Raw genomic sequence first — 23668 nt, forward strand, 5'->3', positions numbered from 1 at the left:
TGGGAACAGAAGATGTTTAGAGAGAAAGGCTCAATGGCTGGCCCTCCATCACCTGCATAGTCTTCTGACCGTGTGGGTGTGGCCCTCTCTTGAGGCCTCCCTGAGCCTGTTTTGCATTCTGATTTGCATGAGTCAGCCCTGGATCAGGGTAGCCTTAAAGGTCCTAACCCTTTCCACACCCAGCTCTGGAGTCCTCTTGGCCAGGCCGCCTCCCCTGATTGCATCCTCAGCTCCCCTCTGCACAGGCCTCTGCCCTGGGTTCAAGGAAAGACCTAGCCCTATGGGGAGCAAGGAGGGGAGGAAGGCAGGCTAGGGGTCCTAACTGAGGCCTCAGCTTGTCCACCACCACCTCCCTTATACAGCCTCATCCACTACCCTGGGCCCAGCTGTCCCAGCACAGGCAGGCGGGGCAGCGACCCCAGCATCCAGACCTCAGGAAACTCCTCGGAGCTCCCCAACAGGAACCAAGAACATACACAGCCAGCTCTGGCCAGGCCTGGGTCTACAAACCACACCCCACTGGTACCACAAATGCACACCTCACACTACCTCAAGGGCCACACATCTCCCAGGGCCACACACACCTACCACCCCACCCAATGGCCACACCTCAGATCTGCCCTTTCCCACCACACACAGCTCCTACCAGCAATTCAACTGTGTGCAACAACCCCACAGCCCAATACCCCACCCTTGGCCCCCTCCCCGGCCCAGTCACCAGGTGATACCTCTGCATAGGGCCTCTTCGGTCTGCTGCCCTCCTGGGCCTTCTCCAGGCTCCGCTCACTCAGGCAAGAGTGTTAGAGGCACTTCCGTAGATATGAGGAACTAGTGGGGGCTGGGTTCCCAGCCCAGAGGGTGCAGAAGTGGCCCCCACGCCTCTGCAGAAGCCACCTCCCTCCAGCCCTGCCAGGAAAGGCAGCAGGTACAGCCTTCGAGTGGGCAGCTGACCGATCCCTGGGCCAAGCAGCCTATTTTCCATCTCTCGGGGACTGGTGGCCACCACATAACAGTCCCAGGAAGGCACACTGGGGTCTCCTGTCCTACCCCAGGCCGCATCTCTGCCCTATAACTCTCCCTGGCACCAGGAGATTCCTGTCCTGGCCCATGTGTGGTGTGGCCTGTCTTCTGGGGTCTCCGGAGTGCTGGTGGCTGATGGGGAGCAGCCCCTCAGGGCAGTGAGGACTGAGTGGGACCCCAGAGCCTGGGGAATGAAGAGCTGCCTCAGCTAGCTGGTGGGGAGTTGGGGGTCTATCAGCAATGTCCCTCGGCTCCAGGCCTGGGCCCCCTCCCCACCCAGTATGCAAGGCAAGTCTGGTTCCAGTCCTGGCTCCACCATTTCTTGTCTGAAGCCTGGGGCAAGTCACATCACGTTCTGAGCCTCAGTTTCCCCTCCACAAAGTAGAGCTGTCACTCCCTGCCTCCTAGAGCCTGGCACCCAGATGACCATGACACGCCACCGCATGTGTACTGGAGGCCAGTGTGCTCTTCTGCTCACTCCTCTGTCGTCAGGTAGTCACTTCCTGTCCCTAGCCCTAAGGTCTTGGCTAGTCCTGACCCTGGGTGCTAGGCTTGTAGCCAGGCTCTGGGCTAGACTCCCTCCACATCCTGAGGTTCTCGGTTACCCCAGACACCAATGACTACCACAGCCTACCTCCAGCCATGTCCCACTGCAGAGCTCCAGACCAGACCTGACTTCACGGCATTCTGGACCTCCCCTGGAATGCCCTGGCACGGCACACTCCCATCATACAATGAACTCACCAGCTCCCTTTGGGGACTGTGGGGAGCAGGGGGAGAAGAGCTGTCTCCAACCCAGGTGGGGCCTTTAGGCAAATAAGAAAAAGATTCCTCTTCTTCCAGGAGCCCCACACCAAGGGAAGCAGCTGAGCAAGAAGAGGACAGGCTGGGTTTCAGTCCTCCTTCTTCTGGCCCTCACTTCCCTACACCTGCCAGGCACCTTTGAGCAGTGCACAACATGCACACCCACACACAGTGGACCTGGTGGGAGGCAGGACCTTTTAACAACCTTCCTGCAGCAACCCTACCAGCATCACCCTAATAAAATGCTAAACCACAGTTTTATTAATGACTTAGGGACATGAAAGACTAAGGGACAGTAGGCATTGCTGACCCCACTTTCAGGCCTCACGCTAACTCCAACCCCAATCTTGAAAGACTTTCACTTTCTACAACCTTCATGTCTGCACTGTTTCAAGTTTTCACAATTATCACTTTTATAATTAGAAAAAAATGATAAACATGTTTTAAGTCATTACAATTGAGTTTGTTCCAGTTTGCTCCCCAAAACTATCATTATAAAGTAGCTTTATCATTTAAGTATAACATGCATAGATTACTAACAGAACTATTATAAGAGAAACTGCTAATTTCCTAGGCCATCTGGATGGAAAATAAGAGACTGACACCCAAAGCCCCCTCCCTGCCCCCGACTTATCCTCCCAAGGATCTAAGACAAAGCTAATCAAATAAGGTCTCCCTCCCAGGCACTGGTGGCCAGCAGCACAGAGCGCAGCCCTCAGACTTTCACATGGGAAATGGACTGAGGCTCATTAATAAACTCGAGATGCCAGGGTCCCCGAGGTTTGTCCTCAAGACACCATCAGACCCCACCCTGGCCCTGACTCTCACCTACCACACCTTAAGCCTCACCCAGGGGCCCCTCATGTCCAAGCCCCAACCCAAAATAGGGTCAGGTAGGGAAGGAGGTGTGGGATGACTCAGGAATGTCTAACATGCCTCACTTGCAAATAAATGAAGCTGAAAGTTAAATGGTTTGGTTTTAGGCTTTGTCAAAAAGCCTATCACATACTATGCCCCTCTGGCCCCACCACATACCCCCGACCCCTAATGGGTCTGGGGACCACTGCCGCTTCCCCCAACTCCTTCCTGTTTACCATGTTTTGGGCACACCCCTGCCCTGCATCCACACTGCCCCCATTCGACCCAGGCCCCTCAGCTTGCCTGGACTTCTGGGCCCTCACCGCTGCCTCCTGCCTCTGCCCCCTGCAACCAGGACATACTCTAGCCCACCGGGCTCATCTAATACATGGCATAGCTCCTGACCCCAACCCTCCACAGCCTCACCCCAGGACCCTCCCCACTCTCCCAGTCCTCACCCTCGGCCTAGCTCAGGCCCTTCCCACTTAGAAAGGTGACTCAACCAGCCCCACACCTACAGAGACCTGGGGCGCTCCCACCACCAGCAAGACAGGGCTCTGGCCTGGCTCCCTGGCCCTCAGGCACAGACACACTCTACAGAGGCTGGGGACTTCCTGTGGCAACTCCTCCCACAGAGGGCAAGGGGCAGCCTGAGGAGCCACAGGATGACTCCAGGAAGATCCTCCTGTGACCGCTGCCCCCAGCGGGAGCAGGAGGGGGACTCCGAACACCATAAATGAGGCAGAAACAGGAAGAGACAGGGCTGACCGCAGCAGGGTGGGAGTGCACAGGGCTGACCACAGAATCACAGGCAGCAGGAGTGGACAGACCCAGTGACACCAGCACTCAAGATACAGACCCTCACCATGTGCCCTGGGGGCCGAGGGCCAGCACCCACCCTGCCCCAAGAGGGAAGGGGAGGCCGCCAACTGACTCCTCTGTGAGCTCACTGGAAACCTAAAGCTCCTGCCCACCAAGGAGGAGGGACTTGGTGGGCTCCTCTGTACCCCAGAACTAGGGGTGCAGGGGAACAGGGACCCAGACCTGCCTACTCTCTAGATGGCCCCTGGAATGCAGAAGACAGAAGATAAGGGGGTCCCTTACTGCTGGCACGTGAAAGGGGAAGCTGCCTGTATTGGCTGGGGAGGGTGACCACATGGGTGGGGCCGGGACTAGGGTCAGAAGGGAAAGAGGGAGACAGGGGGACCAGCCCCACAGGCTTTGGCCTCCAATTTGATGTGTGACCTCAGTCTCCTGACTATAATCAGACAACAGCTAGGGAAGACTCCCTGACTCAGTCTCCCTCTCGATTCTCCAGCAGGCCCACAGGGAGCCCTGGAACTTGCTCACCTGATCCGGCCACCCCTGCTTGCAGCAACAAAAGGTCGTGTTTATGCAGTGCTTACCGTCTACCCAGCACCACACTAAACATATCACATGGATTGCCTCATAAAATCCTTCCAACAACCTAGCAAGCAGGTGGCTTCAGGCCATGTTACAGATTAGGAAACAGCCTCAGAGAGGTTAAGTAACTGGCTCAGTCACTCAGGAGCCAGAATCTGTATCAAGGGTCCTCTCAAGGGGACAGCGTGAAGACAGGTAAGGCCCAGGGAGGAGAAGGGGAGGTTAAGTGATAGAGGGAGAGGGAGGCTGAGTGCAGACTGAGAAGGGCCTTGAAGGCCATGCTAAGACCCCGGTCCTTACTGTCCAGACAACAGGAAGTCATGGAGGACAGCAGGGTGCTCTGGTGATGGAGCACACTGTGACAGACAGGCAGCAGGCAGGGGGTTCCTCCTGCTGTGGGATTTGGGAATTCAACTAACTTCTCTGAGCCTCAGTTTCCTCATCTGTGTAATGGAATTAGGATAGCTCCACCTTGCAGGCTTGTGAGGGAGGGATGAAGCAGATCTCAAATCTGATCAGTTCTCACTCCCCAGTGACTTGCCACCTCCCTCAGAGTAAAAGCCAAAGCTAGCAGCCGGCCTGCCAGGCCTGTGCAACCTGTCCCTGTGTGCCCCCACTCAACTGCTGGGTCCCGAGCTCCTTCTGGCTGGAATGTTCTTGCCCAGGCATCTCCATGACTCCTCATACCCATTCGGGCACCTCCTCAAATGCAAGGCCTTTCTTCCCTGACCACTCTATCCTAAAAAGCACCCCATTAGCCTCTATCTCCTTACTCTGTTTCCTTTTTCAGCATCCCACTTATCACTACCGGACACTGCCTTATATGGATATTTGTTAAAGTCAGACTCTTTAACTGAGAGGCACAGACTTTGTCTTATTCACAGTTGTATATTCCATGGCTAGGACAACGTCAAGAAAATGCTCAATCGATAATATTTGTGAAATGTATGAATGGAAATCTACAAAGGCCTGGCTTGCAGGCATATTGAGCAGGCACTCAATATGTGGCACCTTCCAGTGTTTTCAGCCTTTGCTGCCCACCCTTCTGAAGTGCCCCCACCCCCAACCCCCACCTCAAATCCCTCCCCAGGGAGCCTCCTGAGCCACAGCGGCTGTGGCTGGACACACACACGGAGGCAAGAAGAGGGTGGCCAGGGGCAGGGTCTGCAGAGGGCTGGACTGGGAGGCCTTCAGTCAGGGCCTGACCCCAGCTCACCCTGCTCAGGAGGCTTGGGACAGGGGCTGCCTGGAGAGATGGGCAGAGCGAGGGAGAGTTGGAGGAGGCAGGTGTCAAGGTTCAGCCTGGAGGTCTAGGAGTTGGAGATTGACTCTGAGGCTCCCCGGCACCCTCCATGGCAAGGCCTGTCCCTTCTTTTGACCTCTGAGGCTGCCCCAGCACTTCCTGCTGGACCGGCCCCATAAACACTGCTGGGGATGCCCTCACCCACACAGGGGAAGTGTGACTCTCAGACCCCCTCAACCATTCCCCAGACCAGGGCAGAACCACCCCAGACTTCTAGGAGTCTCTGAGACCAACCCCCAGCCCTCAGGCAGGGGCTACCTCTCCTGCCTGCCTACCCCTTGCCTGACCCCCCATTACCCAGTGGGGCTCAAGGGGCTTCCACCCACTGGCTCCTGCCACCTGCCCCTCCCCTCTGGTCTCATTTCCTCCACTCTCATGCACCAACACCAGCGCTTCACCACCAAGCCTTTGCTTACCCGGTTCCCTTTGCCTAGAACATCTTTCTCTACCTCACCCTGCAAGCTCAAGTGCCACCTGCTTGAGGAAGCAGTCTCTGACTCCCACAGTCACAGCCCTGATCACACCAGATGTCACCATCTGTGACTGTGTCTGTCACCATCTGTGACTGTGTCTGTCACATACATACTCTCTTACCCCCAACCCTGGCTGGGTGCTTTCCCAGGCAAGACCAGGGATACCTGTGTCCCAAAGGTGGCACACAGTGAATATCTGTTGACTGAATGAACATTTCCCAATTTTACACATGGAGAGCCAGGCAAATGACAACTTGCCACTGCAAATCAGTGGCCAAAGTGTGGCCAGAACCCAGCCTCCAGCCTCCCAGTACGAGGTGCCTCCCATTCCACCCAGTCCCACCCAGTTATAGTTCTACTATAGTTCTACTACCCAGCCCTGCCTTCTCGACCAGTACCACACAACCCAACCACCTGCTCCTTAGGCACTTAGGAACCACCAAATCAACCTTCCACATTTCTAGAAATGAAAGTAAGTCCCAGTCCCAGAAGGGGCAAGAACCTAGCCAGGCCGCACGGGCAAGTCAGGACCATGACTCAGACCTTGGCCCCCGAGCCTGAGCTCAGATATCTCCAGCAGCCTGTTCCTTGGAAGAACTGAGGAGGGGGCCTCAGGCAACATTAGAGATACTGGAGCAACCTCCCTCCCCCGTCCCCCACATACCTCCAAGTGGGCTAAGCCAGTTCTGCACTGAGAAATGTGGGTTTTCAGGCCACAGACAGTAGAGGCAAATGAGTGTCCTGGTTCATGTCCGTGGAACAGAAACTGGAACAGAACCACTAGACACCCCCTGGATCTTCAGACTCCCTGGGCTTAGCATGTCCATCTTTAGAGCCGAGAAAGAGACAGAAGGAAGAGAGCAGCCCCAGGCAGAGCAGGGGAGGGAAGCCTTTAGCCAAGGCTCTGGTGCCCCTTCACCAAGCACGGGAGCCGCTACCCCAGAGCTTTTCTGTTATCATCTGGAAAAGTGTCAGTCTCCAACTCTGCTCCTGGAGTGGAAAGGGGTGGCCCATTCTCCGTACCAGGCACACTGTGGCCACTGGGAACAAACTTGCATTTAAGCTGCAAACCCACACAGCAGCCCAAGTTTCTTTCTTTTTTTTTTTTTTTTTTTTGAGACGGAGTCTCGCTCTGTCGCCCAGGCTGGAGTGCAGTGGCTCAATCTCGGCTTACTGCAAGCTCCGCCTCATGGGTTCACGCCATTCTCCTGCCTCAGCCTCCCGAGTAGCTGGGACTACAGGCGCCCGCCACCACGTCCGGCTAATTTTTTTTTTTTTTTTTTTTTTGTATTTTTAGTAGAGACGGGGTTTCACCGTGTTAGCCAGGATCGTCTTGATCTCCCGACCTTGTGATCCGCCCGCGTCGGCCTCCCAAAGTGCTGGGATTACAGGCATGAGCCACCATGCCTGGCCACCCGAGAGACCAAGTTTCAAGTGGGTGAAAGCCTTGCCCAGCTCACACATCAAGGGGTGCAGAACTGGGCCCCTCCTACCCCAACCCATGAGGAATGCTGACCATACCCGCATGGAGTACCCACTGGAGGGATGTGCTGCAGGCTGGGGCTGGGAAGCACGACCCCACCAGGAGCCTGGCCAGGCAATCTTCCAGGAGACACTCCTGTGTCCCAAAGGGCACCTGTGTCATGTCCCAAAGGTGGAGAGGACCAGGGGCCACACCTGGAATCTTGGCTGTCAGTGCTCTTCTCCTGGACGACTGCCTGGCTGGGCTCCTGGCTGGGTTGTGCTTCTCTGAGGGGCAGAGCTGCTCCTGACCCGCAGCCTCTTGAGTGCAGCTGCTGCGCCCACAGGCCCAGACAGCACGGGAAACAGCTAGGGATGGTAGCTCCTAAGTCCCTCAGTCAAGCCCAGCCTTCTATACCCTAAGGCAGAGCAATACCTCCCCTCAGGCTCTTGATCTCTGTCCACCACCTTCTGCAGAGGCTCCTGAGCCTGGCTCTGACCCTTCAAGGCTTAACCTGGGTCTGCTGAGCCACATCCCGTACTGGCCCTGATGGCCAGCAGTGTGACCCTGACCTTGCTCTTTGAATTAGCCAGCCACCAGCCCTCCCCAAGCCTCTCCACAACCCCGCCCTAGTGTCCACGGGAACAGCCCCACTACAACCCGTGAATGCAGAGGGGGCCTGGCCCATCTCTCCCCACTGCCAAGATAACTGAGTGCCCCTCTGCTACCACCTAGTCTACAGGGTTCCCAGATTTCTTGAAGGGGAGACAGCCGGGTGTGTGCTGGGGGTGGTAGATGCAGGGAGCACCCGGCACCTGGAGACCAGCTGTGCCTCTGACCCACCAGCCAGCACTGAGAAACTCTCCAGGCCTCAGCCGTCTGCACCAACCAGGCTGAAGCACGGCACATGCCTCAGCCTCAACTTGGGGGTGACCCAGCCCAACTCAAGGCTTTTTAGGCTCTCGGAACCTAGAATTTCGGAAATTCAGAAGCTGGGACTCACAGGCACATAAAACCCTAAAATCCTCGAATCTCACCAGCCTAGAATCTCAGACTCAGAATCTTAAAATTCTAGCTGCTCAGTGTGAAGAGAAGGGAGTGGAGAGGAGTGGAACAGCCCCCTCCCCCCAACCCCCTCCCCCTCTCACCTGCCCAATTTGGTTGGTTTCTGTCCTGACCTGTTCACAACTGGGGGCTGGTAAGCCTGGGGGATCCCCAGAGTCGCTCCTTATTGCCCCTCCCTGAAGCTCCAGGGAAGTTGAGTACAGTAAAGATAAATGCCCAGCCAAAGGTCTCTCACTGAGCTAGAGGCCTGAGGCAGACCCTGGGTTCCTGACTCTGCACCTGACTACAGGCAGACCCCTGCCCTATGCATTATGGGTTGGGGAGGAGAGAGGGGGATGCCCAGGGTGGGGCAGTGCTCGCTGGGCCAGTAGGAAAGCTGGCAGGGGAGACCCTGGCACCTGGAAAGCCGAAATGCAGTGGCAGCTCAGCCTTGCTCCTGGTCTTCTGTCCCGGGGGTTAAGCCACCCCAGCACTGGCCTGGCCAGAAGGAGGCAGGGCCAGCCCAAGCTCCCCCAGGGCCACTGACAGCCAAGATTCCAGGTGTGGCCCCTGGTTCTGCCCTGAGAATGGGGATAGAGAAGTGGCCCTCCTGACCTTCTCCCACCCTCTTGCCTTTACCGTTGCCCTCACAACAGTGAGGATAAGGACAGGAGGGAGATTTTAACGCATCCCCTCAGGGAGGACTCTCTGATGCCTTAATCTTCCTCTAGGCCCCTCTGACCCTGAGCCCCACACACTGGACCATAGGTGGTCCCTGTCTCTGGGCTCTAGAACCATGTTTCCAGGGTTGTTCAGTTACTGACACCCTGCTGTAGCAAAGCCCCGGCATCCCAACAGGATCAGGTTCCTGGTTTGGTCAGGGAGAAAAGACTTGGACCTTGTAACAAGGCAGTGTGGGCAGGGTCTGAAGGAAGCTCAACACTTCAGGAAGCCCCAACCAGGCCTCAAGCAGAGAGGTAGAATGCAGGCCTCAGAGCGCCCTGCCGGGGTTCCAGGGCCTGCTCTTGCTTTCCTTGGCTGAGAGACTGCAGGCAAATCACCACCTTCTACTGGCCTTAGTCTCATCAGCAAAATGGGGTCTGGGAGAACCACTGTATGAACAAGAGCCAAGGTGGATAGGACAACAGCAGAAACCAAACCTCCACAAGACGCTTATCCCAGGGCCAGGGCCACGGGGGCTCAGGATTTGACAGCAATTAGTCCAGTCTACAAGCAGGATACCCCTGTACCCTTGAGGGCACCCCAGATCCACAGTTGGTCACCAGCAATGTCACCTGACCAGGTGGCCCTCTAGTCTCTGCCTATCACTGACTAGGCATTCCCAGGGTAGGACTGGGTTTAGATCTCCTCTGTCTGCAATGCCTCCCAGTGCTTGTGGTTTTCACTGTGAAGCAATGGAAATGTAGATTCCCAGCTATTCTATGTAATGGATGATCTTGGACAAATCACTTAACTTCTTGGGAGCTCAGTTTCCTCATGTGGAAAATGGGAATGGTGCCTACCTCAGAAGACTATTTTGAGGATTAAATGAATTCAGTATATAAAGTGCTTAGCACACTGCCTGGCACATAGTCAGCTTCCAAGAAACAATAGCTACTGCTACTATTATTACTACTATTAAATAATGATTTGTTGGCTGGGCCCAGTGGCTCACACCTGTAATCCCACCACTTTGGGAGGCCAAGGCGGGCGGATCACGAGGTCAGGAGTTCAAGACCATCCTGGCCAACATGGTGAAACCTCGTCTCTACTAAAAATACAAAAATTAGCTGGGTATGGTGGCGCGTGCCTGTAATCCCAGCTACTCGGGAGGCTGAGGCAGGAGAATCGCTTGAACCCAGGAGGCGGAGGTTGCAGTGAGCCGAGATCACGCCACCGCACTTGAGCCTGGGCTACAGAGCAAGACTCCATCTCAAAAAAAAAAAAATGATTTGTTATTGAACTGGTCACTTAACTCCACGTCCCCTCCCAGCCACTCTTTGACTGTCCCAGTGGCCTAGGACAGATGACCTAACTATGGGACAGGCTCTTCCCCTCTGTACTACGGCCCAAGGATGAGAAAAAGAGACATTCCACAGGAAGACCCTGTGGAACACAATCCATGCATTGCCCCCCACCATCTTTCACATCTGGGGTCATCTGCCTCCAGGTGGGACTGTCCTCCTCAGATCCCTGGTTGGAATGCATATACAGTCTGGGGGCCTGGCCAGGGGTAGGGGAAGGTGGAAAAAATGTTATCTCTGATCAGAGCTGGGGACACTGGGGTTGATTCAGCGGCAGCCTCTGAGTTTTGTGGGGCATGCACATTGGATGGGGATGTCTCCCCACCCACCAAATCCTCATGCTGTTCAGAACCCTGGAGTGGCCACCCTTAGCACAGAACTCCTTTCTAAAACATAACACCTCTCTGCACAGGGCTGTGGAGGGTGCTGACTCTAACCTGCCCAAGACCAGAGAAAGAAATGAGAAGAGCTGCCCGAGGGACTGGACTCTGCTCCAGAGCAGGGACTGGGTCAGCTTAGCTGGGGTCACACACTGTTCAAGGCTGCCTCGGTCACCACCCGGGGAAAGCACCTCACTCAGCCCTGGGAGGTGCTCAAAGAGTAAGATCAAAGTGAAGTCAGACAAAGGAGGCAATGAACACCTGGGTCCTGACCCTGTCTCTCTACCACCCTCCCAATGTATTCTTACGCAAGTTACTTAGCCTCTCTGTGCCTCAGTTTCCTTATCTGTAGAATGTCACCTAATTTCTTGGGTTATTGGCAGGGTGGAATTGGTTAATATGGATAAAACTGTTTACAACAGTGCTATAGGCATGTTTGCTGACCTCATTCTCACTGATGTTATTACTCAGCTTTCTCTAAGGCTGTTACTTCCACTATGATATTGGAGGGTGATGCTCGTCTTATGCTCTTATGCAATTATGTAAATCATTAGATGACAAATGTGCAGTGTCCAGCACACAGCAGGTACTCAACAAAGAATGTTCCCTCTCCCGGCCGGGAGTGGTGGCTCACGCCTGTAACCCCAGCAGTTTGGGAGGCCGAGGCGGGCAGATCACGAGGTCAGGAGATTGAGACCATCCTGGCTAACAAGGTGAAACCCCGTCTCTACTAAAAATACAAAAATTAGCCAGGTGTGGTGGCGGGTGCCTGTAGTCCCAGCTACTCAGGAGGCTGAGGCAGGAGAATGGCATGAACCCAGAAGGTGGAGCCAAGATTGTGCCACTGCACTCCAGCCTGGGCAACAGAGCAAGACTCCGTCTCAAAAAGAAAAAAAAAAGTTCCCTCTCCCTCTCTCCCCTTTCCCCCAGAGAGGCCAGACTAGGAGACAGAACCTGTCCTGACCCCCACCAGGGGTCTCTGTGTGATCCTACCCTCATCTCTAGCTCTTGGCCTCAGTTTCCCCATCTGTGAAAGAAGCTTTTAGGCCAAATGGTCTCTAAGTGTCCATGGCCATATCTGCTCCAGCCTGTCCCCCACCCTTGTTCCCTCCTTCCTTCCCCATTTCCTACTGCATCCCCTCCTGATGTGACAGAACCCTTGGGAGCCTGAAGCGGGGTAGAGGGGACAGCTGGTGAACAAGAATCACCAGCCCTCAAGGAGCCCAGGGCCCAGTCCAGGCCCCCAAGGGTTAAGACCCAGAGTGAGGGGCGGGGGGCCAGGGTCAGTGCTGGACAGGCGGGCCTGGAGCCCAGGGCCTGCCTCCCCTCCCCCTCCCCTGGGAACAGAGGCCACTTGTTTGGGCAGTGGCGGGTGGCTTTGAGCTCAGCCAAGGGAGAGTTGGGTGGGAAGGAGAGAGGGCTCCGGAAAATGGAAGGGACTCCCCACCTCCAGCCGATGCCCTAGGCCTGGTCCACCACTAGCCCCCGATACTTTCAGACACCCCCCCAACCCCTCTAAACTGACCCCTTCCCCTGGGTTCTCTCTTTCTTTCATTCAAACTCTCAATGCTGGAGACAGGACTTAGCAGATAGGCCTGACTATTGCCCCAGCATCTTAGCAGATAGGCCTGACTATTGCCCCAGCACCGTCTCTCTTTGGGGCATGAGGCCAGGGCTGATCACTCCATCCTGCAGATGGGGAAATGGAGGCTCTGAGGAATTTGGGGACTTGTAGAGTCACATAGTGATTGGTGGCTGCACAAGGACTCGGGGCCCCAGGTCCCAGTGATCCCCATGGCTCTGCAGGCCCCATCCCCACAGAGCTCCAAGGAGACCCTTCCTAAGCTGTGCCATTACACAAGACTGAAGGCTGGGCAGGAAGGAGGGGCAACAGCAGCCCATCTCTGAAACCTGAAGTCCCAAAGGACCTGGGGATTTGAATGGGGAGGAAGCTTCTAGAAGGTTGGGAGGAGGATTAACAATCTGTACAAAAAGCTGAGGCTGGATGTGTGAAGCATGGCTGGAGCCCAGGTCGTGGGGGTATAAAGCTGGGGTTGAGTAGGAGGCTTGAATGCAAAACAAAACCTGGGGGCCATCAGGGCTCTGGTGGCCTCTGCCCCCTCCACCTCATCAGTCACCGGTACTCTGCCTGGGACACCCCCTTCCTAAACTACTCCAATATGCAAGTAGCCAATGGGGAGGCAAGGTCCCCAGGCCCGGTCCTGACAATCCCCAGCCAGGAATGGGACACAGGATGAGTTCTCTCTACACCTCTGCCAGCCACACCCATCTTTCTGCCATTCCTCAGACACACCATCCAAATTCCTGACTTTGCACAAGCTACGCCCCCGCCTTTGGAGGGTCCTTATCCTTGTAAATTGCCACTTAACTGCCAAGCCCATTCCAGTCATCCCCTCCCCTGGGGCCTGCACCTGTCCACACCTGTCTTCAAGGCTCTGCTGGGCTCCTTCTACCCTGTGATGATCTTGCTGGGCGGTCTCTCCCAGCCTGGCCTCTGGGGACTCTCCGCGAACAGGTATCATGAGTGCCTCAGTCTGGGACCCTGGGACCCACCAAAGAGTCAAATCCTTCCGAGTACCCCCAGGTGTCTGGCCCTGAAGCACCCCCCTCCCACCTATCTGGGATCAGGGAAGGCTCCCCAGGACATGGGATGTGGGGGAAGGGACGGTATATAGCAGAAACCACAGCGTGATGGCTTCTGGCCAGATTCCCCCCCTCCCCGCCGGCCCTGCACCAAACACCCATCCCCTGCCCCCAGGCTGCACCCTAAGCCTGCTCTCTCCAGGCCCAACCACCCCACTCCCAGCGTGACCCCATTCCCTGAGCACATACTTTCTTTTACCAGCAACTGGGCCAGGTAGGGGCTCTGGGGAAGCCATGCCCCATTTACTGGTGGGGAATTGAGATGCAGAGACCGGAAGTAGCCTGCCCAAGGTCACTGGAGCCCCAGGCCCAGGGCATAGGGTCGTACAGATCTCCAGAAATGTAAAGGTCTCAGCGGCCAACGAGGTGGGAGCCTTCACTTCACAGATGGGAACCCCAAGGCGCCCGAGGGCGGCTGACTCCAGAGACCCTTCACGCCAAAGGGCTACGGGCTGGAAGCCCCGGGTCCCGCTGGTTCACCCCCCTTCCCTACCGTCTCTGGCCCGCTGGCTTATCCTCAGGAGGCGACCCCCCCACCACGCCCAAAAAGGTAAACAGACAAGATGACCCGGGGAAGCAGAAGCAGCGCGCGGCCTCGGCGTTCCTTTCTGCAGAATGGGGAAACTGCAGGCCAATGTGGCGAGGGGCCTGCAGACGGGGAGGCTCCGGCAGCCGCACTGACCTGTTTTGAGTAAAGACTCCACGCGGGGACCAGGCGTACCGGCGCCGCCACCGACTTACACCGCCACCGCCAAATCGCAGCAAGGGGCCGGGCGCGCCCACCCCCCCGGGCGCTTCCGCCCGCCCCACGTGACTCCCCGGGAGGGGAAGGTGGGGCTGGGGCAGGGCAGGGCAGGGCCCCGCCCCCTCATCGGCCCCGCCCCCCGCCTAGTCACGGTCCTGGAGTTGGTTGGCCTGGCCCGCCCGCCGGACCCGTCGGTCTGTGTCTCTCTCCTGCCCCTCTAGCTGCTTGCGGGTCTTCCGACTGTCTCCTGAGGCTCAGGTCTAACCCCCGCCACCTCGCCCGCTGAGTCCACCTCTCCCTGAGTCTCCCTGCTCTCGCCACCCCTCTTCTGGTGAGTCTGCCCTGACATACACCCCACACACAAGAGGGCCACACCCCCAGGGGGATAGGAGGCAGTTGAAGGCCGTCGGTGGTGCCTGACCACCTCCTCTAGGAAATCCTTCCTCCACCACATTCTTCAAGGGTATCTCACTTCCCTCCCTGGGTGCCCACAGGCAGGGTTGTGGGGAAGCTACCCACCCAGCCACACCTCCCAAGGATCCCTCAGCGGAAGGCTGCAGCCTGAGGTTCCAGCACCCACACCTAGAGAACAGGAGATTCCCACCCATCCTCCCAGCACATACACAGATGAGGGTACCAGGCTTGGCAGACATTTCTGGGTCCTGTGTCCAGAACACCTCCGGGGCCAGCCACGCCAGAGACCTTCTCTGGGCTTCAATTTCTGCATATGCACAAAGGGTATATTTGGAAGAACAGATCTCACATTGCGGGGGATGAGGGTTTACCCCCTGAGAAGAGGAAAGTGTCATTAATTGGAGCACCTACTGCATGCTAGTCCCAGTGCTGGGCAATTTATTCCTTTTATCTCAATCCTTACATTCTGCTTGATGGCAAAAATTATCATCCCAGGTTATGGGTTAGGAAATAAGGCTCCAAGAAGTCTGAGGACTTGCCCAAAGTTACAAAGCCAGTGTTGGGCAAAGCTGGGAAGCAACCCATTTTTATGAGTTCTAGAATCTCCTGCCTGCCCCCCACTGGCCATTCACCCTGTCCCTCGGGGAAAGAGTTGACTGAGTAGACCGTGTCTTCCGGTGGTAGGGCTAAGGCAAAGGAGCTTTCCAGGAGGGGAGAACAGGGCCAGACCTTGGGGAGAACTTCCGGGCCCCAAGTTCATATGGGGTCAAAAACACTGCAGAGGAGCAGAGCATAGGCCCCTCCTCTGGTCCTGGCAGCAGGGGTGTCCCTTGGGCAGCAGAGGGCACCTGGGGGCCACAGATCACAGGGGAGGCCCAGGCGTCCCTCTAGACTTCAGACCAGCGAGGTGCAGCACAGGGTGAGAAGGCTGGAATCTGACCACTGGCAAGGGGATAGGGGGTCTGGGGACCCTACCATTTCTGTTAACACAGTCCTGAGGTCTTCAAAATGACCTAGGGAGGGCGTGAATCACCAAGCCTGGTCCCCACCAACTGCACTGGAATCTGAGGCCCCTCACCTGCACCCTTGACCTCCCTCCAGGGTATGCTGCCCCAGCCTCAGCTCTAAGACCCACAGCCCTGTGGCTTGAGACCCACGGACCCCTCCACCTCCCTTCTGGGATGACAGGAGTGTCAGACCCCAGTCCATAGGTTGGACCCAAAGGGCCTTGGGCCGAAGGACACAGAGTAGAACCTCACCGTCTGACTCCTGACCCAGGGTCTCTGTCAAGGCCTGCTCCTTCCCTTAGAGCAGAGGTCCCCAACCCCTGGGCCAAGACTGGTACTGGTCCTGTCAGGAACCTGTTAGGAACCAGGCTGCACAGCAGGAAGTGAGCAGAGGCTGAGCTAGCATTACCGCCTCCTGTCAGATCTGCAGCAGCATTGGATTCTCATAGGAGGGAGAACCCTATTGTGAACTGCGCATGCGAGGGATCTAGGTTGTGCGCTCCTTATCAAAATCTAATGATAAATGTGATGCACTTGAATCATCCCAAAACCAATCCTTCCCCAATCCTGATCCATGGAAAAGTTGTCTTGCACAAAACCAGTCCCTGGTGCCAAAAAGGTTGGGGACCGCTGCCTTAAAGCAGTGAAAAAGAAAGCAAATAGCCTGGCGTGAATGCCAAAATGACCGCTCAACAAGGACAGCTGGATAGATACGGGCAGAGAATGGAACAGAGTATGGACAGGAGGGGGGCAGTGATAAACCCCGTCTCCTCCCCGCTACACAATGGGAAATGAGGAGATGCTGGAAGGATCAACGGCCGGATGATCAACAACCTTAACAAAATTAAGGGCAGACGCAGGGGACCGCGGCAGCGGCCATGAGGCAGGTGGGAAGCAGGCACAGTGATGAGCCGGCTGAGGCTGTGGGATCGTTTATTGGGGCTCTGTCCAGCCAGGATGCAGCACCCGCCTGGGCCTGGCCCGGTGCCACCAGGTGCCGGGTGGGGGAGGGGAGAAAGCGCAGGAGCGGCCACCGCCCCAGGGCTCGCCCGGTCCTGTCTCCGTCCCTGAAGCGGTGCGGCGCTCAGGTGAGCGAGGTGTCGTCGTCGCTGCCCTCGCCGCCCGCGCCGCCCATCCGCTCCTCTCTGCTCTCGGCCACCGCGCTCTCGTCGATGTTCTCCAGTGAGTCCGCATGCTGCACCGACAGCTCCGACAGCGCCAGGCTCGGCAACGGGCTCTGCTCCGGGTGCAGCCACGGCTTGAAGTGAGGCAGGTGCTTCTGTTTCCACTCGGGGTACTTGAGGCACGCCTTGTACATCTTCTTCATGGCCTGTGGGCCCGCCGCCCCGCCGGGTCAGGGGGTGGCTAGGGGGCAGGTCTTCTCCACACCCCCCTCCAGCGGCTCAGCCCCCAGCATCCTGACTGGCTCCCTTTCAAAACTTCACTCCTCAGCCCTACTTGCCCTCCTTGAGCCCTAGGCTCCATTCTCCATTTTTTTTTTTTTTTTTTTTTTTTTTAGACGGAATCTCACTGCGTGGCCCAGGCTGGAGTGCAGTGGCATGATATCGGCTCACTGCAACCTCTGCCTTCCGGGTTCAAGTGATTCTCCTGCCTTAGCCTCCCGAGTAGCTGGGATTACAGGCACCCACCATCACACTCAGCTAATTTTTGTATTTTTAGTAGAGACAGGGTTTCACCATGTTGGCCAGGCTGGTCTCGAACTCCCAACCTCAGGTAATCCGCCTGCCAAGGCCTCCCAAAGTGCTGGGATTACAGGCATGAGCCACCACGCCTGGCCCTCAGGCTCCATGCTTGACTCCACCCACCTCATTCCATAGTCCTCTTTCCAGTCTTCAACACCCCCCGCAAAATCCCAAGGCCACTCACCTTGGGAGCCAGGAACTGAGAAGATTTATTCACCACCCACTTGGGTAAGGAGCCTGTGAGGGCAGGGAAGGGAGGAAGCAGCCTCAGGGACCCAGCCCCTCCGCCCCTGACAAAAGCCCCACCCTCTGCCCAGAGCTTCCAGGGAGGCCACCGTCTTCCCCATGAGGAGGAGGTGTGTTTGGCAAGTCCTACAAGCCTTTACCCTCACTCCCTTCCACCTCAGACCGAGGTCCTCAGGCTTAGCTCTGTCCCCCACTTTCCCTCTGCCCAGCCTCAAAGATTACGTGGAAGAAAACCACAGAGTCCTAGGTAAGCACAGGCTATACATGGGTGGAAACTCGGACCCACCCTGCTGCACCTGCTGCCTCATTCAATCACACTGACATCCCTTCTCAACCTAACCTCCCTCCTAGGAATGCCCCTGACGCTCAGCCCCTCCCCTGCCTGTCCTTCCAAGTCCTCCCCTGACCACACAGGCCTCTGGCTGAGCACCCCAGCCTGGCCTGACCTGGAATCCACTGCCCAGCTCTCCACCCTATCTCATTCCCAAGTGTCCACTCCACCTCTGACACCCAACACAATGAGGTGCCGGGGGAGTGCTAGGCCTGGACCACTGTGCGCTCTGGGGCTTGGAGCATTTCCAGGCAAGGATGCTCAAGGCTTCCCCATCCTCTAGTCATTCACTCACTCACTCACTCACTCCATGTTCACTGTGACACCCACCCTGGGCCAGCCCTGGGGACCCAGAGAGGAACTCACTGGGGGCCCGACAGGAGCCGACTGTTCTACTAGAGGGGAATGGACTACAGAACAGGGAGCCAGTGACTCCCCTGAGTGTCAGGGATCAGGAGGTGACACCCACAGCACCCCTGGAGGGGCGAGGAGGGGAGGCTTCGGGGAAGGGCTGCCTGGGCACAGAAGTGGGGATGGGTGAGGTGTGAGAGACACCAGGAGACCTGGGACAGGGCTTAGGCTTTTCTTGGAGCGCAATGGAGAGCCACAGAGTAACTTCAAGCAGATGAGAGTCATGAGGAGATAAGTGTTTTAGAGAAATTCCTCTGGCCGCTGTTACACACAGACAAGGTAGTTGGTATGGAGAGAAATGCCAGACTCAGGAACTGCTGAGGAGGCAGAATCAATAAGAATCAGTGACGGGGGCTAGGCGCGGTGGCTCACGCCTGTAATCCCAGCACTTTGGGAGGCCAAGGTGGGTGGATCACAAGGTCAGGAGTTCGAGACCAGGCTGGCCAACATGGTGAAACCCCATCTCTACTAAAAATACAAAAAGTTAGCTGGGGGTGGTGACAGATGCCTGTAATCCCAGTTACTCGGGAGGCTGGGGCAGGAGAATCGTTTGAACCCGGGAGGCAGAGGTTGCAGTGAGCCGAGATTGCACCATTGCACTCCAGCCTGGGAAACAAGAGTGAAACTCTGTCTCAAAAAAAAAAAAAAAAAAAAAAGAATCAATGGCTGGATTTGGCTGAGGAAGAGGGAGTGACCCCAAATGATGGCAGGTTCTGGGCATGGGTGACTGAAAAGTGGAGACTTAGGGCAAGGGGCAAGTTAGGAGGAAAGATGGCGAGTTCCCCACTGGACACAACGAGGCTTAGGTGCCTGGAAGACATCCGAAGGGAGATGTCCAGGTGGCCGATGGCCACAGGAATCTGAATCTCAGCTGAGAGAGACATGGCCACTTGTGACAGAAGCCACAGGGGTGGCTGAGCCATCCCCAGGGAGAGAAGACTAAGGCCTAGAAAACCCAGGCATCCAGGACAGGCAGAGGGAACAGCCAGTGAGCAGGGAACAAGGCAGAGCATGGGGACGGCAGAGCCCAGGAAAAGCGTTCCCAGCTTCATCAGTGGGGCAGTGGCACCTCCCTGGCCCACTCTTTTCAAACCACTGTAAAGTCCCAAGCCTTGGTTCAAGGAAGGCTTTGGATGGAAATGCCCCAAAATGCAAAACAGCTCCTAACAGATGCCCTTCTGGATCCCTAGTAGATCAGGCCCCACCCCTGTGGTATAGGGAAGGATCCCATGATAGGCTGCCAGGGCCAAGCCCTCACCTTTGGGGTCCACCTGGGCCAGGTAGGTGATGACGCAGCTCTTGGGCCCTGTGCTCTGGATGAGGTAGCCCGTCTGGATGGACACAGCTCGGACCAAGTCTTTCCGAGGTGGGTATTTCTGGGGATGGAAGGCACAGGGAGGTGAGACTCGGGGTGGGGGCAAAGAAGATGTTTTTGTGAGTATACACAAACACGCACGCGCACACACACATACAGTTAATTCACATGCCGTGACATCTGTTACAGATCAGGCCTGATTCTGGGTGCAGAGAAAGGGAAGAACCAGAGTAGGTCATCCTAGCCCCTCTTGAAGCTTTTCCTGTTCCCCTCAGAAAAGCCCCCAGTCTGGGGTCAGGGCTCATGAGCACATATGGGCACTCACAGACACACACACTCACCCTTGCCCAGGCCAGCTATACCTGCCTGTCCTTGCCCAGGGAGATCAAGGTGGCTTAGCCTCAGGGAGGACCAGAGGACCCTGCCTCTCACCTCTTGCTCCTCATTTCCCTGTCCCAGAGCCCAACCAATCGAAGTCAGCCCATCCCACCCACTCGCCACAGAGGTGGCCACACTGCCCTCTCCTGATCTGCTCAAGAGACCCAGCAGGGAGAGAGGAGCCATTATCCTCACTGTACAGGAAGGAAACTGAGGGCCAGTGGGCCTATGCCTGCCCGAAGTCATATTGAAGTCACGGTGACAGCCTCAGCCTTGCGCTGCCTGACCTTCTCCCCTGCTCCACCGCAGGGAAGGCAGGTTGACTCACAGGATGTTTGACTGAGTAGTTCATAATGATGTAATCAGCGCCCATGGGGAGCCAGGAGCGGAGGGTGATGACATCACGGTTCTTCAGGGGCTTGGGACACCTCCCTGTGGAGGGCAAGGGACAGTTCAGCCAGACCACTGGTCCACCTGCCTACAAGGGAGGGTGTGGCAGAGGCCAGAGATGCAGGGATGCCTAATTAACTGCCAGCTCTCCAGTGCAAAGATGCACCTCCCTCCCAGACCACAGTCCCACAGCTGGAGCCAGAAAAGAGACAGGGCAAGACCTGTCCCTACTGTCTCCAGCCAGCCCTGCTCCTTACAGCCTCACACAGCCCTTACATTGTTGGCCTGGCTGGTTTGTCTACGTGAACGTGAGTGTACGAGAGAAAAACAGTATGAGTGTGCATGAAAATGTGTGCCTGGGACTATGTGGCATGTGGGTGGGGGCTGTGTACCTGATTGAGTGTATGCCTATGTGTGTATGTATATACGTGAACATGTGAGTGCATATGTATTTGTAAGTGTATGGGTGTGTGCCTAAGGGTCTAGGAGTGGACAGGGAGGGCAGCTCTATCTCTCAGCACTCAAGTCTCCGAGCAGCTTGGTCATGTGAGTAACCACAGGAGGGAGGGGGGAAGAGGAGGCTTGGTGGGAGGCCTGGATGGAGGCCAAGGGGACTGGGATCAGCGTGCTACGCCTGCTCACAGGAGTAATAGCCCACGTCAGCGTTGACTGTCAAGCGGGCGATGTCAAAAGTCTCAATGACGTTGCTGTCCCATTTCTTGCGGTACTCAATGTCGTGTAGGACGTCGTAGAGTGTCTCGGCTGGCACATCACGGCACTCCATCCGGCACTGCAGACAAGATATATGGGTTGTCAGGATCATATGGGGCTCAGAGCCTTGGCCAGGGGACCAGAAGGCAGACAGGCAGAGGGGGAGGAAGAGAAAGAGGACAGCAAAGAACAGGGGCCTCTGAAACCAGCATGGACTTCCTTCTTGCCACAAGCCCTGTCCAGCTCCCCAAAAAGCCACCTGTGCCAGGAGACAGACAGCCTCTGTATCCAGAGACCATCTCCCCCGACTCAGCCCAGTCTCCTCCTCCAGGAAGCCTTCCCAGCCAGACCTTCTGGGCTCCCACACAATGAATCTCTATGTCTGTGCCCTCCCAGACCCCTGTGAGCTCCTCGTGGGCAGAGGCTCATGGTTGCTTCAGCATGGAGCCTGGAATGGCTACATGTTAAATGAAATGAAAGCATAAATGAAAGTCGAATGCCAAAGTGGATGATTTATTTCCTCCCTGGTACTTATCACGCGGCCATACCACCTGTCCTCTTATTTGTGGTTTGTTTGTTTGTTTTTCCTTCAACAAACATCTTTGGATTTTTTTTTTTTCTTTTTTTGAGATGGAGTTTCGCTCTTGTCACCCAGGCTGGAGTGCAGTGGCGCGATCTCGGCTCACTGCAACCTCTGCCTCCCGGGTTCAAGTGATTCTCCTACCTCAGCCTCCAGAATAGCTGGGATTACAGGCATGTGCCCAGCTAATTTTTGTATTTTTAGTAGAGATGGGGTTTCACCATGTTGACCAGAATGGTCTCAATCTCTTGACCTTGTGATCCACCCACCTTGGCCTCCCAAAGTGCTGGGATTACAGGTGTCAGCCACCACACCCGGCCTGGATTTCTTTCTTTTTTTCATTCATTCATTCATTCATTTATTGAGACAGAGTTTTGCTCTTGTTGCCCAGGCTGGAGTACAGTGGCGTGATCTCGGCTCACTGCAAGCTCTGCCTTCCGGTTTCAAAGGATTCTCCTGCCTCAGCCTCCTGAGTAGCTGGGATTACAGGCACCTGCCACCACTCCCGGCTAATTTTTTGTATTTTTAGTAGAGACGGGGTTTCACCATGTTGGCCAGGCTGGTCTCTAACTCCTGACCTTGTGATCCACCTGCCTCTGCCTCCGAAAGTGCTGGGATTACAGGCATAAGCCGCCGCGCCCAGCCTGGATTTCTTACTGTGTATTAGCCTTGCCCTCAAAGAGCTTTCCATCTGGGTAGAAGACGGCCAAGGACACCTTGTTTTATTTAACCCCCTCACCAACAACTCTGTCAGATAAGAAATCCAAGGAGGAACTTGAGGCTCAAAGAGGTTAAGTAACTCGCCCAATGTCACTCAGCTGGTAAGTAGCAGAGCTAGGATTTAACCCAGATCACATGTCTGGAAAGCAAGTAAAATCAGAACGAGGTTTCCCTAGGTTTGCACTCAGTGAGGTGAAACTCAATATCCTTGTTCTGTGATTTTTTTTTTTTTTTTACCCAAGTGCCCTATCCCCAAGATCAAGTTCCTCTCAGCAAATGGACAAGTTTTCTTGTGTAGTTTAAAAAGATCTCCCAGAACTGGCATTTAGACAGTGCCAAGGGAACCCTCACATAATACTTTTCCACTCACAAGAGGAGATAAGCAAACATATGAGGGAGAGGTCACACTGTCTTCCCCCTCATCCCAGAATAGGCCTTGGCCCCACTAATGGTGGTGGGATGCCGCAGGAAGGACACACCGACACCTGCTGGCTATTCTAGGCACCAAGAAACCCATCACGCCTTGGATATAACTTCAGTTTACAGAAAATACAGAGGACAGAGGAATGAGCTAAGTGACACCACATGAGAATGCAACCAGACAGAGCCAGACAGTGAATCATTCCACGGGACTCCTGGCCCAGGCTCTTCTACTGGTCAACGTCAACAAAGGGGCTGGGTGGGACTGACTTGCAGGACATAACAACCACATGTAAAGTGTGTCTCTGCATTGCAAACTGATTTGGACACACCATCTATAAAGGGGATTTTTGGGACAACTGGAGAAAAGTGAACGTGATCAGAGTATCAAGTGCATTGAAAATTTACAGAAACAAAATGGTGGAAACTGCTGCCTAAAAAAAGGTTACAAAATAGGTTGGGCGCAGTGGCTCATACCTGTCATCCCAGCACTTTTGGAGGCTGAGACAGGCAGATCACTTGGGGTCAGGAGTTCGAGACCAGCCTGGCCAACCATCTCTACCAAAAATACAAAAATTATCTGGGCGTAGTGGCACACAACTGTAATCCCAGCTACTCAGGAAGCTGAGGCAGGAGAATCGCCTGAATCTGGGAGGTGGAGGTTTCCGTGAGCCGAGATCATGCTGTGTGCTCCAGCCTGGGTGACAGAGCAAGACTCCATCTTAAAAAACAAACAAACAAAAAGCAGCATAACCTCAATTGGGGGAAAAAAAATATACGCATAGAGGAAGCTCAGGAAGCGCAATTGCTAAGGTGTTAACAGTGGAGAACTCTGAATGATAGATAGGAATGTGATGGTTT

At 55.6% G+C, this 23668-nt stretch overlaps 2 protein-coding genes across 24 annotated transcripts in view; both read right to left on the reverse strand.

Annotated features, from left to right (window-relative positions):
• ARAP1 (ArfGAP with RhoGAP domain, ankyrin repeat and PH domain 1) overlaps positions 1-14256 on the reverse strand; it is a 67807-nt gene extending 53551 nt beyond the window's left edge. For 5 of the 11 annotated variants that reach the window (XM_063783146.1, XM_024347337.3, XM_024347336.3 and 2 more), the window contains exon 1: positions 14119-14256. The gene's annotated coding sequence lies outside the window, so the exon portion shown is untranslated. Of the gene's footprint in view, positions 1-728; positions 907-14118 lie in introns of those variants that run through there. The other 6 variants (XM_063783157.1, XM_024347332.3, XM_024347331.3 and 3 more) reach the window with 6 other exon arrangements.
• A 2262-nt stretch (positions 14257-16518) lies between these two features.
• STARD10 (StAR related lipid transfer domain containing 10) overlaps positions 16519-23668 on the reverse strand; it is a 38985-nt gene continuing 31835 nt past the window's right edge. For all 13 annotated transcript variants that reach the window (XM_063783186.1, XM_054661502.2, XM_063783185.1 and 10 more), the window contains 5 exons: positions 21019-21166; positions 20315-20418; positions 19552-19669; positions 17490-17542; positions 16519-16932 (listed from right to left, as the gene is read on the reverse strand). In XM_063783186.1, coding sequence (XP_063639256.1) covers positions 16687-16932; positions 17490-17542; positions 19552-19669; positions 20315-20418; positions 21019-21166 — 669 coding nt within the window. In that variant the 3' untranslated portion in view covers positions 16519-16686. The remainder of the gene's footprint in view (positions 16933-17489; positions 17543-19551; positions 19670-20314; positions 20419-21018; positions 21167-23668) is intronic.

Source organism: Pan troglodytes, chromosome 9 (assembly GCF_028858775.2).
Source record: "Pan troglodytes isolate AG18354 chromosome 9, NHGRI_mPanTro3-v2.0_pri, whole genome shotgun sequence".
NCBI lineage: Eukaryota > Metazoa > Chordata > Mammalia > Primates > Hominidae > Pan > Pan troglodytes.